The sequence below is a fragment of the Gopherus flavomarginatus genome, chromosome 5 (assembly GCF_025201925.1).
Source record: "Gopherus flavomarginatus isolate rGopFla2 chromosome 5, rGopFla2.mat.asm, whole genome shotgun sequence".
Taxonomy (NCBI): Eukaryota; Metazoa; Chordata; order Testudines; family Testudinidae; genus Gopherus; species Gopherus flavomarginatus.
Genome location: NC_066621.1, coordinates 72,391,743 through 72,409,011, shown reverse-complemented (window position 1 = coordinate 72,409,011; position 17,269 = coordinate 72,391,743). Strand labels below are relative to the sequence as shown.

The 17,269-nt window shown below is 38.7% G+C and overlaps 1 protein-coding gene across 1 annotated transcript in view; it reads left to right on the top strand.

Annotated features, from left to right (window-relative positions):
• The first annotated feature begins 3,546 nt into the window (after positions 1-3,546).
• Positions 3,547-17,269, top strand: part of SLC17A6 (solute carrier family 17 member 6) — a 50,116-nt gene continuing 36,393 nt past the window's right edge. Inside the window, exons 1-3 of the mRNA XM_050955355.1 lie at positions 3,547-4,587; positions 7,480-7,732; positions 9,179-9,297. Coding sequence (XP_050811312.1) covers positions 4,502-4,587; positions 7,480-7,732; positions 9,179-9,297 — 458 coding nt within the window. The 5' untranslated portion in view covers positions 3,547-4,501. The remainder of the gene's footprint in view (positions 4,588-7,479; positions 7,733-9,178; positions 9,298-17,269) is intronic.

Sequence of the window (17,269 nt, the reverse complement as noted above, 5' to 3'; positions counted from 1 at the left end):
CACAGGAAATAGATGCCCATAGGTTTAATGAGCTATTGTTTCTTCCAGACTCTCTTCAATCAATTTCTCTGCCTTCACGCTTCCTATATGGCCTGACTTCTTTCTAAGAGAAATTACAGTTCTTTGCATCCCTTTGGGATTTTATAGTTCCCCAGTCCCAAAGAAGGTACCAAACTACACCATTGTTAAGGTGAAATCCTGGCTTTATTGATGTTAATGGTCAATTGACTTCAATGGGCCCAGAATTTCAGACTTAATCTGTGATCCTTGCTCACACTAGCATCGTTCCCAAATTGATTTGGATTCTGTTGCGGTCATGCACCTTACTGCTGAATTTTTATGGGATAAACAATTGTGATCCTCAAATAAATGTACTTTATATGATGCTATTTTACTGAAACAGATTTTCAAAGCCTCCAAGGGGCTCTGGGTACCCCAAAGTCTCAGGCTGAATGTGAATGTGTGCGTAGAGTGGAGGGTCTTTTAAATCTTTTAAATGTACATCTACAAAGTTGCACATTTGTAAATAGGATTCTATCATACAATACCACTTCATTTGTGGATCTGTGTGCATGTCACATAATAAGAAAGGACAATACATTTTGTAATGAGTGATGTAGCAAAAGCAAGGTTGCAGGCAATTGCTAGAGAATCCAAATATTTTTAAATTAATCAAAAATCACCAATTTATTTCACTGATACAATCTACAGATATATAATATGATAACACTGTACTGTGTTCATCAGTGACACAACTAAATTTAGCAAGCTGAGTCAGACACCCACTAAGAGATGTATATTATCAGGCTGATTTTGTAAATCTCTAGATACTATTGTGATGAGTACCATAGAAAACCTTAATGATGGATGGATCAATATTAATATGAAAAAATGAGCTTTGAAAAATACAATCATGAACTCTTAGCTTCTGTTTTGCTTAATTCATTTAGGAATATAGTCAGTCAAAAGACGTATAGGGAGACTGTGCAGTATTTGGTTCATTTCAGGCACACAAAACCTGCAGTCTTCAGTCAGAAAAAAACTTCCATTGACAGGTAGTGGGAATGCTGCCTGATCAAAGGGTGCAGGATCAATCATAAATACAATTGTCTGCACTCAGTTCCATGAGAAAAACTTCAAGGATGTGCAGTATCCTGCTGGACTCACACATCAACCTACAATTATTCCAAAAGCTTCTTCGAGAACAGTGTTCTTATTGGGTTGTTTGAGGCAGATTTATTTGCTTTCAACCAATGTGTGCAAACTCTCGCAGTGCTATCATAACTGGTATTTACTGCATAAGGGCCTGATCCAAAGCCCACCGAGGTCAATGAAAAAACTCCAATTGATTTCAAGTGTGTTGACAGAAAGACTTTAACAATAATAATTAACAATCATTCATATCTTCAGGCCACCAAATAAATAGGTAAATCTCTAGTGTCATTTAGAAGGCTGACTGGTCTGAGCATGTTTTATAGCACTGGCTATCATAGCTTCTTACTACGCAGTGCTTTCTGAACTGCAGTTGAAACAATTAGTAGAGCTCTCATTGGGAAATGACTCAGGAAACTGCTAATATTGTATATACTAGGCATAGTATACCCACTTCAGAATTACCACTACACCTATGGATGATACCATTTTAACTTTCCAGGATCCATCGTTAGAGTTTATTTTTATGTACATAAGAACTAGTTCATTTTTTTCAATGGAAGAGCACATCAGGCCTCTAAAGCTACTCTTGGGTAGTGCTAGGCTGGATATAGACTGACATGATCAATTATTATTTAGTTCTCCCAAGCCACTGAGCACTCCTTATTCAATGAGCTTTAATAGTAGCAGTACAATAAGAACATGGCAATGCTAAGGAATCCAATTCGGGCTTAGAGCCTGTTCATAGTAGGTACTGTGCAAATGAATAACACAGAGGTAAGCCTCTGAGGCAGAGACTAACATTATCAAGCCCTGATTCAGAAAAGCACACTTTTAAATTTAGACATGTGCTTAAATGCTTTCCTGAACAAGGATGCTTTTCTGAATCTAAGTCTAGAACATTTCCCCATTACTGACTGAATTACTCTCTATCCCTTCTGGGTCTTGGAAATGTCTATTAATAAAAAGGTTGTCTTAAATATCTCAATGGTAAACTGGAGAAATGAAACAACATGACACAATGGACAAATGCAGTTATCAGAATTATGGATGGCAATAGAGACTGTAATAAATCCTAAAGTTCTTTTCAACAAATGAAATGAGAAGCATAAGAAGAATCTATAATGAAACCTGCACTGAAGGCCACTTTCAGTATTTAGCATGCTGTATAAAGCAAAGCTGAATTATAGTATGAGGAAGCATCTTGTTTTAGGAGCATATAGTTTAAATGTACTTTCTATTGTGGTACTTTATGGTGCTTTCACATTTTGAAATACCTCTTCAAACTGGAATCTACTATCATTGCAATAGCTGCAGTGTTATAAGAATTGGCCTTACTGATATGAATGTGCTATGCTAATGTAAAATATCATTGTCCTTCCACCAGAGGGCAACATTAGTAAAAATATTTAAATAATCCAGAACAATTGTTTTTAGAATATTGTAGCAGGACTATATATTTTAGCAGGAAATTATTTTTTTCACCTGGTTTTTAAATTATTTTATTTATGGAAACTTTTGTTATAGGGAAAGTAAACAATACAAGGACTTCAATTTTCAAATAAATTTGCTTTGGGGTATAGAATTATGAATTTCCTTTTTTCTAATTAATAAATATTGTAATAGAAACTCTGAGATGGATTTCATATTAGCAAGAGGTCTAATATAAATGCAGTCATCTTGATTTAGAAATAAAACATTACTTTTAGCATGTACAATCAACTGCTGGGTGATTAAAATCGATAAATGACTACCAAATTCTGTTTGCATTGGACCTATGTAAGCTGGAAAGCTTGTCTCTTTCACTAAGGGAAGTTGGTCCAGTAAAATATATTACCTCGTCCACCTTGTCTTTCTACCAAATTCTGGAAAGATAAGATGACCAAACTCTCAGAACGTACCTTGATCACTGAAGTGGTGAAAAAATATCCTTTGTTAAAGTTATATTAGATATTCTACAAAAGTGTCATTAAAGGGCAGGACACAAAGGTATAAAAATTACACGTGTATAAGAGTGAGAAACCATATACATGTCTAATATAGAGATCTAAATTATGACAATATATTAGAGAGCTATAAATAATAAGCTAGAAATAAAATATGATCTTAGACAGATTCTATCTATGGAGAGACATCTGTTAGAGTATATCCGGTATTAATATTCCGAGGTATTTTGCAATTGGTGCCCTGTTTTTCCAGGAGCTCTGAATGCCTATCTTTAGCGAGATGATCACGTCCTTTATTTACATTAACAGCGCAACTGAATTAAGTACAATAGCCTCTGCATGCCCCAGACTCCCTTGTAAACGTGCTTTGTAGTTCTTGCTCTGAACAACAGGGTCGGGCTATGCGTCGGAAAAGGCGAGGGAATGGGAGGTGGGGGCGACGCGAGAGTCCAAAAGTAGATTGTCAGCGTCTCATAAACTCCAGTTTCCCTTTTAGCTGCATCATCTTCTGAAAAACCTGGAAGGGGACGATGACTCGGCTCCGCTTCGGTTTCCATAGGATCCAGTCTTCCAGCCCCCCGCAATGAATCCGCCCAGTTCCCCTAGGAAGTTGGCAGCCCGGGAAGCTCCCGGTTGCGCTCTCCCCGGTGCTGAGAACACTCGGGAGCACCCCGAAAGCCAAGGGCGCTATCTGTGGTGCTGAAATCACTCCGGCACACGCTGGAGCAATAAAGGGCGCTGTGCAGATTAGAATCACCAGCCCCCGGCGCGCGAAATCCCAGTCTACTCTAGATCGGTGCTCCATGCGCGCTGCCCTGGGGGTAAGTGGCTGCAGACTTGCGCACAGTAATGAAGTGCTAGGGCTGCTATCGTCCGACAGCTTGGAACTTAGCCATCAGGTTCTCTCAGGCTGGCACGTGCTGGGCATTGGGAACTTTTGACTTCTTCTTTGGACTGATAAACTAGATGACCCCCGTCCCCACCTCTCAACCCCTACGGGTTAGGGAAACGTTTAGCAGAAAACCAGGACTTATTTTAAACACTGGACCATCTTCTCCTAGGAAGTAGGGTCATTCCTCCTCCCAAATCAGCCATGGCACTGCCTCCACCTTCTGCCAATGACTCCTGCACTTCCGAAAAGACTTTCTAATTGTGGCTCCCAACTCTGTTCTGTTAGGAAATCCGTGGGCTGCATGTAACGCTCTCTCTTTCTCTCTCTCTCTCTCTCTCTCTTACACACACACACACTCACTCACTCACTCACGCTCCCTTTATCTGGAGACGCACCAATAGCCATTTAATGGGTGAAAAAGTTAGAGATTAAACCAATATGAGCGATCGTAGCTGTTCATAGCAGTGCCCTGTTCAGCACAGAGTGAAGCCCAGTGAAAACCTCTGCAGGCATGGAGTCGGTAAAACAAAGGATTTTGACCCCCGGCAAGGACGGAATGAAGAATTTTGCTGGGAAATCGCTCGGCCAACTCTACAGGTAAGAAAGATCTCTTTCGGAGGGGAATGGATTTCTTATTGGAAAGAATGGGAGGTTTTCCTTAGCCTAAAATTGCTGGATCAGCTCGAATATACGCTATTTGTGTACGTTTGGTTGCGGACAGAGTGATAGCTATTTATAGGTTTTCCTGATATCATCTGGATCCTACAAACTAACGCTATACCATTACACTATGGCACCGAAATAACTTGTATAGCTGGCTTGCGGAGGATGTTTTTAAATATGTCCTAAGAGATTTCCCCCATCTTTCTACCCCAGAAATTTGATCTCATTTTAAAACTAGAATCAAGAGAGAGCAGCAATCCATTACAGCATTTTTATTTCATTTCAATGCAGGGCACCCGTAGGATCCTTTTCACTTTCCTTAGAGAGCATATTTTTTAAAAAAATTAAACTATAAAATCGTTCCTGATTTCGATTAACCGATTCCCATGTGTAACTGCCCGTCAGATGAAGAAAAACACGGCAAAGCATAAATAATTGATAACCGAACGATTTCTCTCTTTGAAGCTAGGACAAATATATTGAGAGAGATACCTTCAATTATTTATCCATCTGCATAGAAAAGGGTCAATTTCTTTTGCAGAAAATGCACAACCGCAATGGATGAAATCATAAAGTTAATCCAGCAATGGGGGTGGAGTGCGGGTATTTCCATCGTCTTCAGGTGTGTATATAGATGCAGGCAACCACACACCTGAAGTGCATTTACACGAAATTTGAACACACCATTCCTCGATGTGAATACATCTTTCCATCATAAATGACTCTGTGAAATCTGACTTTGGTGATCCCCAAAAAACGATTTTTAACGAGAAAATTATAAAATAAAAACCTTGAGGATATGTTTTCCGACATTTTCCTTTAAAACAAAGAACCTCACTCTCTCCAAGATTATTGGAATTTTTTGAATAAAGCAAAATGTCTTAATACCTACAGTGGATGTTGTTTTTCTCCACCTATGCGGCAGTATTGTACACAGGCACACTAGTATTCCAGCTATAATGTTACATGATTTACAACTTCCTATGCAATTTTGAGAGGAAAGGCGATATGAGCTAAATTATCAAGGTAAAATGATGCTTTCTATTTTAATAGAAACTAGTACAGTGGTTATTTTACCACCAGCCTACATAAATTCGATCGTTTTAAACTGACTGAAAATATGTAAAATATCTGAAAAACAGAATACATTATTATGGGCCTCTCGAATATAATGGAAAATGTACTTTTCTTCTCTACGAATATCACTGCAATAATCGAATTCATCAGTAAATATTCTTCGAGAGATATGAAAACATACTTGCATCTCACAATGCCTTCCAGGTCATATCTCAAAACAGGTTTTTAAAGAATTATCTAAATAAGACACTCTTTGAACTTCCGAGGATTTAACAAATATTCCATCAGGACTAACCACATTCTTTTGAGAATCAACGTATAATTTTCTATCCGTAATTTGAAAGTGGAAATAATCAGTTTATTATGTCCGAGGATCTTTGTTTCATTTCAGGGGGGATCAACTCAATTCTGTGCGAAAGCTGGGGCTCAGATTTTATCATTTGAATGAACCAGTTTTAACTGTAAAAATAGTGTTCTGTTTTAATTACATTTTAAGAGGATGGGGATCTTACAACCCTGACTCAGGCGAGTAAGCCTTACCCCAGTGAATAATAAGAGTAAATTCAACTGAGTAGGTGTTGCAGGGCATTGTCCATACTTTCGTTATATATAATATGAATAATGTTTTGGGTCTGATCCTGCCAATCCTTACTCACCCATTACTCAGGGGAGTTGACCTCGGTTGAATTACGCACCTGTGGAGAATTGTTCACGTGAGCAAGGATTGGCAGGCTTGGAGTCAAGGCAGCGTTCTAGCAAAATGGAATGTTTGGATGCAGTTTTCAAATCCCCTGTTCTGCAGGGGCTGCACTTCTGAGCAGTTAATCTGCCTCTTTTTCATCTTATTGAGAATCAGCAGTGTCGGGAATATTTTAGCAATAAACCAAGCACATTTTTCGCTCAAAAAGTCATATTAAGATTTTTCTCCCCTATAAAAATAAAATGTATGTACATGTTTTGAAGCACACTATCTGGGTGCAAATTGATTCATTATTGAATTGATTCTGGTCTGCATTGATTCATTGTATTATAATCAAAATGTGTAAATATTAATGTATGAATTTTCCTTTATACTTTTCCACTTAAAACCCTGGGAGCTTCGATTTAATACTTTGGTAAATGTGGGCGCTGAGAGAGCAACGTACAAAACAGACCTAGACTAAGTCTAGTTAATGATCACCGTGCAGATTATTGAATGTAATCTTTACAAATTCAAGTTATTAATATTGCAAGGGTATTGAATCATCTACAGATGGGTAGTTCGCAAACACTGGCATCTTTCGTTCAAATGTGTATGACGGCCATTTTGCAGATGTGGAATAAATAGAAATAATTGCTCATCTTTACAACATTTCTTTCTCTCCACATCCACAAGCAGCATGCACTGTAGAACTAATTCCTCTCATCTTTATAATATAATAGCAATAGAGTTAAACCGCCAAGATAATTTTTCATCTCCCAACAATCCCCTTTGAATTAGACAACATGGCGCCTCTGCAGTGGTTGCAGCTGATGTTTTCTTAATGCATCCTACATATTTAACTAGAGATCTTTAATGATAGATGAACAGTTCTCAGCTGCTGCTCCTCCCTGTTTTTTGGGGAAATGAATCATTATGAATCCCACAGGTCTCGCTAAAGAACAACTGAAGGTGATTTTTTTAGTCATAGTGACTTTGACATTCACGTGACCTGTTCGGGAGAGTTGACTTCAAGTCTCTTGCTTGTCTTTCCCCCTTATGTTGGGCAGAGTCCTAGAGAAGAAACAGAAGCCTGGGGACAACATCGAACTGACAGAAGATGGGAAACCCGTGGAAGCGCCCGTTAAGAAAGCCCCAATGTGCGACTGTGCCTGCTTTGGGCTGCCCCGGAGGTACATCATTGCCATCATGAGTGGACTGGGATTCTGCATCTCCTTTGGAATCCGTTGTAATTTGGGAGTAGCCATCGTGGATATGGTCAATAACAGCACCATACACCGAGGAGGAAAAATTATTAAAGAGGTGGGAATCACTCCCCTTTAATCCCGCAACACCAATATAAACCATAATACCCTCAGGACAGAGTAATAACAAAGAATAAAGAATGAAAAGAATAAATAAGGGCCCTTTGGCTTTTTATGATATTTCCAATCATTCTAATAATAACAATTCCTCCTCCTATAATCTGCTAGTTTCTGGGTAGGAGAATCCTATGCTGAACTGTCATATTTTATTTATAACAGAAAGGATAATGATCCAAATGATGTTGGGGGGGAAATAAAAGATCGATTATGCCTATTTTGTTTTCTTTCTTTCCCAGACCAAGAGGTCATTTCGTGGCACAAGTCTGAGTGCAGATATTTTGCTTTTTTACCCATCTTTGGGGATCTCAATCGTTTCGTAAATTAAATGCACGTAACAGAGAACATGACCATGAACAAACGACTCCAAAGTGGCTGCTCGATTTTCTAAAGGGAATGGAATGGTTTGTTGCGGAACGTTTGGAAATATCAGGATGAATGAGTTTTGGTTAACAAAATACAACGCTATAAAAGCAATCTATGGCCCAATGCGAAAACATATTTCATGTATAAGGTGCTTAACCATATGTGTATAGTCTATGTACACAAAGACAAGAATATATATGATACATACATGCATACATTTATATATCATATATAATGTATATGCGTGTATATACACATACACATCATGTGTACACACACAGAGGGATAAACAGACAGCTAGATAGACTGATATGGCCGTTTTCGATTCCACTGAGTCCATTATACATATTTCAATGGGTTCCATTGCAAATGCAGATGATTCACTTATAATGAGACAAATAATTTTTTTCTCCAAAATACCCTGAAACATTTTCCTCATTCCCATGTTTGTGAGCTTACCTGTGACGTATGCATCTCTCTCTTTTTGTAGCGAGAGATGTTTTACAACTGGCTGTGTGTGTCAGAGAGTGATTGTGAGTCTGAGTGTGTATTTGTGTGTGGAGAGAGAGGGAGAGAGGTCCTTTCCTCCTCCCTCCCGACCTCAACCTTCGCTAGTCTGAATCGGACAGAAAAAAAAATATACTTGTTGCCACCCCTGTCTCTAGGGGATTCAAGGACATCTTTAGTTCCAAGATTCACGTATTTTTAGGGTTAATAGCGATCAGGAGACAGAAATCATGTCCCTCCTCTCTCCTCCAGTACTAATGCCAGATTTGTGTAGGTATTCTAGCATATTTGTTCTAGAGACCAATTGTAAAGTAAATCGATTATTATTTTGAAGGTTAGCACCTTGCCCCATTCTATATCGTACCGGCTAGTAAATGGACATTTTCAACATTAATCGAAATTCCGCAAAGATCGCCTAGTGTTAAACTATTATAAATAAAATGCTTTCATTTGGCCTGCTTACATCATTCCTATTTTCTTTCTCCTCTTTCTCCTCCCCTTTTTTCACTGGAAGAAAGCGAAGTTTAACTGGGACCCTGAAACAGTTGGCATGATCCATGGCTCTTTTTTCTGGGGATATATAGTCACTCAAATCCCTGGGGGATATATAGCATCCAGACTAGCAGCTAACAGGTAATGACGATCTAATATAAATATATAAATGTATGTAAACATAAACATGTATACTAGACATCGGGTTGCTATGTTTAGTTTTTAACTGTTAAAACAGCTGGTATAAATGCAGGCACATTATGCGAAAAGCAGACATCAGTGCTATTCTGCTGATGGCTTCCTACAACTGTCATCTGTTGAATTCAGTATAAAGGCAGCTTTCCTCTCTTCTTTAGGCTGTTAGAGGGGCAATAGCGGACGGGCACTTTCCTTCACTCCACTCACTGTAAGATGAGGCTATATGGATGGTGTAGACGAGACAAAATATGTTGGGCTCTGCTTCGCTGTATCAGCAGTGTCGTGCAAACCAAACATGAAGCCCAACGTAACAATCGCCTCTGCACGCCAGCATTTATAGCTGGCACTGCAACACATCGAGGCAATAGTTATACAGCAAGGAATTATTATTCAACTCAAGTCACATAGACGCATTTCTTCAATGGCATATTTCTGAAAAGCATGGGGGTATTGAGAAATACGTCTGTGTTCCTCTGTAGTCATAGAGCAAGAAACAAACATCTGAAATAAATGAAACTGAATATTGGAACTGTATTTTATTACCATTTTAATTATTTTCTGATTTTATATGGATTTCATGTTTGTTTCTTGTCCTTTAAAAGGTATATTAAAACAGAGTTGGTATGATTATTTTTTACTTTATTCAGTTCCCTTTTCACTAAGATTATCACGATAGAAATTTTCAGTTGAAAAACACTGAAATACCTTTATTTATTTAGACATGATCTTATTTTAAAAGAAAAGGGGAAAATAGCAGATATCAGTAGTTATTAATTGACACTGAAACGAATGTAGTCCACTCTGAATAAAATGGAAGAAAAACATGTTTCAATGAGCTTTGCACAATGAAAAGGAAGTGCAGATGGCGCAGGGTCTTAAAGATTCGTTTCTATGGTGTCTGGCAATATTTCAAGCACCCAGGGTGTGATTCCACCTGTTAATTAGATCCACTGAGTATTCAAGACACATGAGGCATTCATATCCATCCTTAATGCCACAGACTCATCATTTGGAGAGGTAGGAAAGGTCCTAGTGCCACTCTTCTTGAGCAGTAATGGACTAGGTACAAATGGATATTAAAAGGGAAGGTACAATTTAGCTCATCACAGGAGTGTGTAACATCAAAGGTAGGACTATGAGCATTAGACAGACTTATACAATGAAGTTCTCTTGCCAGACTATGTTTTTTTTTGTTTTTTGTTTTAAATAAGGACACAAACATACTTGCCAAGACTGCAGTTCTCTTGAGAGCACAGAGCTCCATTAAAAGATAAATCAATGAATGGTGAGATCCTTAGCTGTGTAAATTGGTGTAGCTCTACGGATGCTCATTTACACCAGCAGAAGTTTTGGTCCATGATTTTGGAAATGAAACAAAAGCACAGTGTTAACATATATAGGAACTCCATATATTTTTATCTCGTAGTTAAAATGTCCCTTTCCTCCATCTTTCCAATAATAGATTAGAAATATAAAAGGCAATTTAAAAAAAAATTCACAAGAGATCATCCCCTAAAAGGCCTCTGTCCATCCAAATACAGCACCTTTGCCTTCCTTTCTGTACCAAATTCTGCAATCTTCATTCAGTCCATTACTCATTTACTTCAATAGGAGTTTTGCCTTAACGAAGGCTGTAGGGTCTGAACCAGAGAGCCAAATTCCATTCTTGATTATCTCAGTGTAATTCCATTTAAGTAATTTGACTCAATACAGTTATAAAAGTAGAACTGCAATCAGAATTGGATCAAATAGGTGGAAAAGCCCTGGAAGTCACCAGGAAAAATTCTGTAGTGGAATAGGCAGCCTGGAATGTTTGAACCAAATTCTACTCTCCATTACACTGGTGTAAATCCAGAGTCATTCTAGTCACTTCAGTGATGAAGGTAGTCTGCATCTACACTAGCATAGCAGAGAGCAGGATCAAGGTCAGTAATTGTAATAGCCAGGGAAGTCTTAGAGACAAATTTACCAGTGATGTAAATGGTGGTGTAAATTACACATCTAGCCTTATAAAACATTTGCAAATAGTTGTAAATGGCAAAGCAATAGAACTTGCACAGATTTTACATTCAGTTTGTGGGAAACATTAATATAAATTTTAAGGGACAGAAGTGAGGTGCAGCAGCAGAAAATGTATAGATATAGCAAGTTTCCAAACTTTAGGGCTAGGTGCTGTCACCCAGGTACTCAATTGAAATAAATGGCGGTACTGGAAGAAGAAAAGTGCTATTAAGTGAGGTCTGAGAATCTAGCTCTTTTATATGCATACCATTCCCAACAATCCTAAGGCCTAAATGAAATCAAAGTGAGATGTGGCTACTTAGGTGAGGGCTGAATTTATCAGTGTAAGATATCTACACCCTATTTCTGACCATATTATACCTGATGTGTGACTTATCTCCACCATTTTAATGGGTGATGAATTTGGCCAATGAGGTCCAATAGGAATTTTGCGGAGTATGGACTAGAAAATTGGACCCTATGCTCTCCTAGTTTGTACCACACCCTCCAATTATGCACACACATTGACAAATTCCCTGGGCCAGATGTTCAGCAGGTGTAGATTAACATCGCTCCATTAACTTCAAGCTCCTCCAGTAACTTCAGTGTAGCTGCACATGCCAGTTGAAGTACACTAATTTGAACCAGCAGAATATCCATTTAGAAGTGAACCATCACATCTAAATGGGCCATAAATTGTTTTATTATGAACCTTATTATATGTCTTGGAAACATTGGTTTTTGCTTGCATGTGGAGCAGCTCGGAAATTGCTAGTGGCTCTGGGGCTAGGACACTAATTTCAGGTGCGCTCTTCATACTTTGCAATACAATAGAACTCACCATCTTCCACTGAGGGTATTACAGGCTTAGTCATGAGCTAAAGAGAAAAAGATGACTCACTGTCAGGGAGAGAGGAAGACAGTGATCAGGTTGATGGGAATGGCATGAGAGTAAGAGTGACTCCGAGCTTCCAGGAGTGCCAAGGGAAAAGGGGGACAGGATTCACCAGGTACTTAATCTGTTATTGGCAGGGTGCTGCTGAGTAGGCAGGAGCTTGCTTGTTTGACATTAAGATTCAGTCCAGCAGCCCAGTTGTAGCGTTAATTACAAGGATTTGGACATGTCTCTAAAATGTCATTAATTTATTAAAATATGGGGAAAAAATCAAACTCCAGTTAAAACATATTCATGTTCACATCATGGAATCCTTCCTACAGTCCAGTAATTCTCAGTTTAAATAGAAGAATATTTTTATTTTGTTGAACTGAAACACATTAGCCAGGCCTTTAAAGCTATCCCCCCAGCCATCATGTTGTTCTTGCCCAGTTTTAAAGTCTTTGTTACTTCCTGCCAAGCAAGAATCATGAATGGTGAGCCAAGCCCTTGCTGCTATTTATTTTTCATCTGGTCAATCAATGAGAGCTTTTTACTGGGATCAGGGATTTCTTTGCTAATTGCAGAAATCAAGACAGTTGCTGCGCATTGGCTCACTTTCTAATTTATTTGCAGCCTCAATCTCACAGCTATTACCATGTGAGTTCTTCAGGTTCACATTGAATGTCCTGTGACAAAGAGGACTGAATAGAGATTTCTAGGGGCTGTTTATCCAAGTATTTTTGCATGATGGTTTTGGTCACGGTTAATTTCACATTGCAACAGTGAGATTTTCCTTCAAGAAGTGTTTGTTTTTAAATAACTCCTTCTATCCCCGTAATTAGTTTGATGTTTTAGTTCAAAGATAAATACATTTACAAGACTGACAATGGTGGCAAAGAAAATATTGGTCTTGGACAATTCAGAAATATATTTTCGAATTGTCCCTGATTGACTCCAATAACATTTTCAGTTTTGAAGTCAATGGGAATATTTGCATGAGTAGTAGGAGTGGGTTTGGCATTGTATATTTCATTCTGATTGTTCAAGGGCTTTCTAATGTGCTTTTAAGTGCTGGTTATCTTCTGAGCACTCTCAACTGTGTTGGATATCAACCGGAGCTGGGGATTGTACAATAAAGGCCCAATCCTCTGTTGTGCTGAACAGCCTCAGTTCCCATTGACTTCAATGCACTTAGTGACTCACAGGACATAAACAGCACTTTACAAAATCAGGACCAGGCCCTAAGCACCCAAAGCTCATTTTTAACAAAGAGTTTCAAACGTTACATCTCCCTGTTAGTAGCTAAAAATGGAACAGCGATCCCTTCGACTAGAATGCAAGAGTCATCTCTCCTCCCAGAGGAGGTTCTGCCATTGGAGGATGTTGATGTGACATCACCCTGCAAAAATGAGAGCAGAGAACAGGAACCTTGGGTTGCACAAAGTCCCAAGGCCTCACATGCCCTCCAAGTGAAGATAATTTTTCCATTGATTAAACATTAAGATATTAATAGCATGGAGTACGGGGACCATTCTGGTAGTTTAGTGGCAGTGCTCTGCCACACAGGAATCAGGACTAACGATTTCTTTCTCCCCAGACCCTTGAGCTCTGGGAATGTTGTAGAACTAGTGAGCTCATTTCTGGAGGGGTATCTTGCCTCTTATTGAACAATACTACTTTCCTCCCAAAGCTAATTTACACTGGAAATGGAGTTAATGGGATTTGCAGAGAGAAAGAGAGAGAGAGAGAGAGAGAGAGAGAGATCCTTAGCTGGAGGAAATGATGTCATGATGCAAGGCCCTTGAGGTGACTGTGGCAAAGGAGGAGAGTTGGGTTCCAAGAAGTACCCCAGAAAAATGCACATGCACAATTATACTATAGGTCAGTTACAGCACCATGCCCGTTGATGCTCTCATGCAAGATAAGCAGGTTCAGGCTCATACTACTTGCCCAAAGGTCTAGAAATGATGAGTATTAATTATTATTGGTTTTACTGGATTCACTCTGGATTTCCTCAGGATAATTCACAGCAAAATGCATCCCAAGGAAGGAGGGAAGGACATGAACACACAATTATATTTGTATTTTTTTAAAATTCCTTTGAATATTATCAGTGAAACCAGGAAAATTACACTGCAGAATTTTGGTATCAATTTTCTGCATTGCTAAATCAATTGGGTCATAATTCACCGTGCAAGCTACTGCCAGTTGAAAGCCCTGAAAATCACATCGGGGTGCTTTTAAAGGTTTGAATGCCAGTATTATAGTGGCTCCCCACAAGGGTGCCTAACATTAGGGACTGACAGCATTTCACAGTGTCTGAGTGAACAGCACTCCATTAAATGCTAACTGTTCTCCAACCCTAACCCTCAGAATTTAGAATTAGGCCATAAAAATAATCCTGGTTCAGCTCAGGTCAACAGAGATTTTTAAAGCAAATGCATTTTACACTGATTGAAGCTTTGTTAAATAATACATAAATATGATTTGTGGTTTGGGAGTTCTTGAGCTCTTATAATTAAAAAATGTCTTATATAAAATTGATGACCAAGATGGTTAGGTATTTTATAACCATGGGGAAGGTGGGATATTTTGGTAACAAATGCAGAAATTATTTTTCAATAATTAATTTCACTGTCCATTTGTAGCACAGCAATAACATTATACTGAATATTTTCGAAGTATTACCCTTATACCGTAGGCCAGAGAAGCTGATGCAGTTTGTTTTGCTAATATATCAATTGATTAAAATACATCATAGGATATTAGGGCCCAGTCCTGCAAATCTTAACACATGAATGGTTGTGCTTAAGTCAGAGAGTTCAATTGTTCCTTGAATCTGACCTCTGCTTGATGCAGAATAAGGGTACTGGGGAACCAGTTACAATCACTTATTCTGTGCCAATCCAGACCCATCATTTGTTAGAGCAGCCTAGGGACTGCATTACCTTATGCCACAAGTGCAGATTTCCAATTGGAATTTAAATCAATGAAAGACTGAAAGCTTAGTGGAGCTCTATCTATTCCCTTCCCATGTATCCTCTTCCCTATACTAGGGGAGTAGTTGGCACATGAGTCACCTCTACTAGATTTATACCAGCAGGGAGTTCTCACTCCTATCATGGATTTTCCACTGATGGGTTGCAGCAAGGATCTGGATCCTCTGCATCATCTAAGTGGTACAAAGTGGCTGGAGTGTAGTGCAGAATTGGCTCCAAAGCAATAAATCTCATGACAAAGGATTTACAGAAGCAGCCTCTTACCTTGTAGAGACAACATTGTCTAATGGAGTGAGAACAGGACTGGACAAAAAGAACTCTTGAATTCTTATCCTGTGCTAACACTGACCCATTGTGTGAAACAACCCACTTAGGACAGTTCAGTGGTGCCATTTAGGCAGTCCCTGCATTGTGGGAATCTACTGCTTAATGCCCTAATGGGAAGCTGCAGGAGGAATTCTGATGCAGGGAGACTGATCTCCTCCCAGAGCTCACTGGCACACAAGGGGAGTGACCGATGTTAACTATTTCCCCTGTTGTGCTGGTCACACTCCAAGAGATAGCACAGGGGGAGGCACATGGGCCTGACTCCTTTTTGCCACTCTCACTCCCCTTTTGGGCACTGTGTAGCCCTGGAGGTGAATGGAAAGGTTACTCCTATAATTGTCACAGGACCATACAAGTAGAGGAGAGATTCCTTGTGCCTTCCATATTCAAGCCAGTGCCTGGAAATGAACCAATGCTGATGAACACATTGGGGGTGCTGTGAGGATTAGCTATTTGTGCATTCGTCAAAGATGTAAATCTCTGTTACATAAGTGCTGAGGGTTAACTGTAGTTTACCTTTAAACTAGAAAAGTAATGAAATTCTGAATTTAGCCTTCTTCCACACTCACACCTCCATGAATGGCACAGAGGTCTGAGAATAATGTGTGATTTCATGTACTGGTTGTGCTATAACACCAAAGTGAAAATGTGTGGAACTGTAATATCACTTTCATATTGTTTTGCTGCATTTGCCAAGCAGAATTCTAATAATCTATGATAGTTAAAATAGGATTTTTAACTGGAAACAATGGGACCACTTCTTATATGATAGGCTAAAAATCTGGGTGAAATCCTGGCTCCATCAAAGTTAATGCCAAAATTCCCTCTGACTTCACCACTGATTGATTTCACCACTGATAGACAGCTATAGTATAAATCAGGGTAGGCCCATTGAGGAGCTGGTCTCCCATGTGCAATTTCATGCTTAATGTAGGAAAGCAATACTTGTGTTTGCACATGAAAATACGGAGCTGAGTATCCAGGTGGCCAGTGAGATGCACAACTGGTCATGAGTACAAAAAAAATCCATTCAGCATGAGTAATTATCAGCCATTGCTTGTGAAAATTCATTTTTTGAAAATTAAACCATAAAAGAGTTGCAGGCTTGTATTGATTAAAACAATTGGTAGTGAACGTTTTAAATTGTGAGTGTTTAGCTGTTAGAACTTTCTCATATGAAAAATCATATAAAATCTAAGAGGAGATAATGATTTTAAAAAAGGAAAGAAACAAGCTATGAATTCTATGGTAATGACATCAGCTTTTCTTTTTCTGTTAAGTCCCATGGGTCAGATTCTTAGGTGGTGTAAATGGTATAGTTCCATTAAAGCAGCTGGCCTAATATGTTTTTAGTTCATTTCACAGAATGCTGCTGAATTTCTATAGAACCTTTGTTAATTTAATTTATATTAAATTCGATAGCATTTCCTCATGATGGCTTAAATAGAAATATATAAAGCAACCTGTGACGTCAAGTTCTTCCTTTTATTTCAGTTTTCAATTCACCCAAGCAGTAAAGACTGAATTCTGATCACCCTTGCTCATAGCAAGTAATCCTTTTGATTCCACTGAGATTACTTGCCTGAATATATTGAGCTATATTCGATACAGATATATCAATGCATTTCTTCCCAAAAGGTCGGAAATATTTTAATCTGAACTCTGGCATTAGAGTGAGAGTGAAGTTGTTATTATTGTCACTGATCCCTAA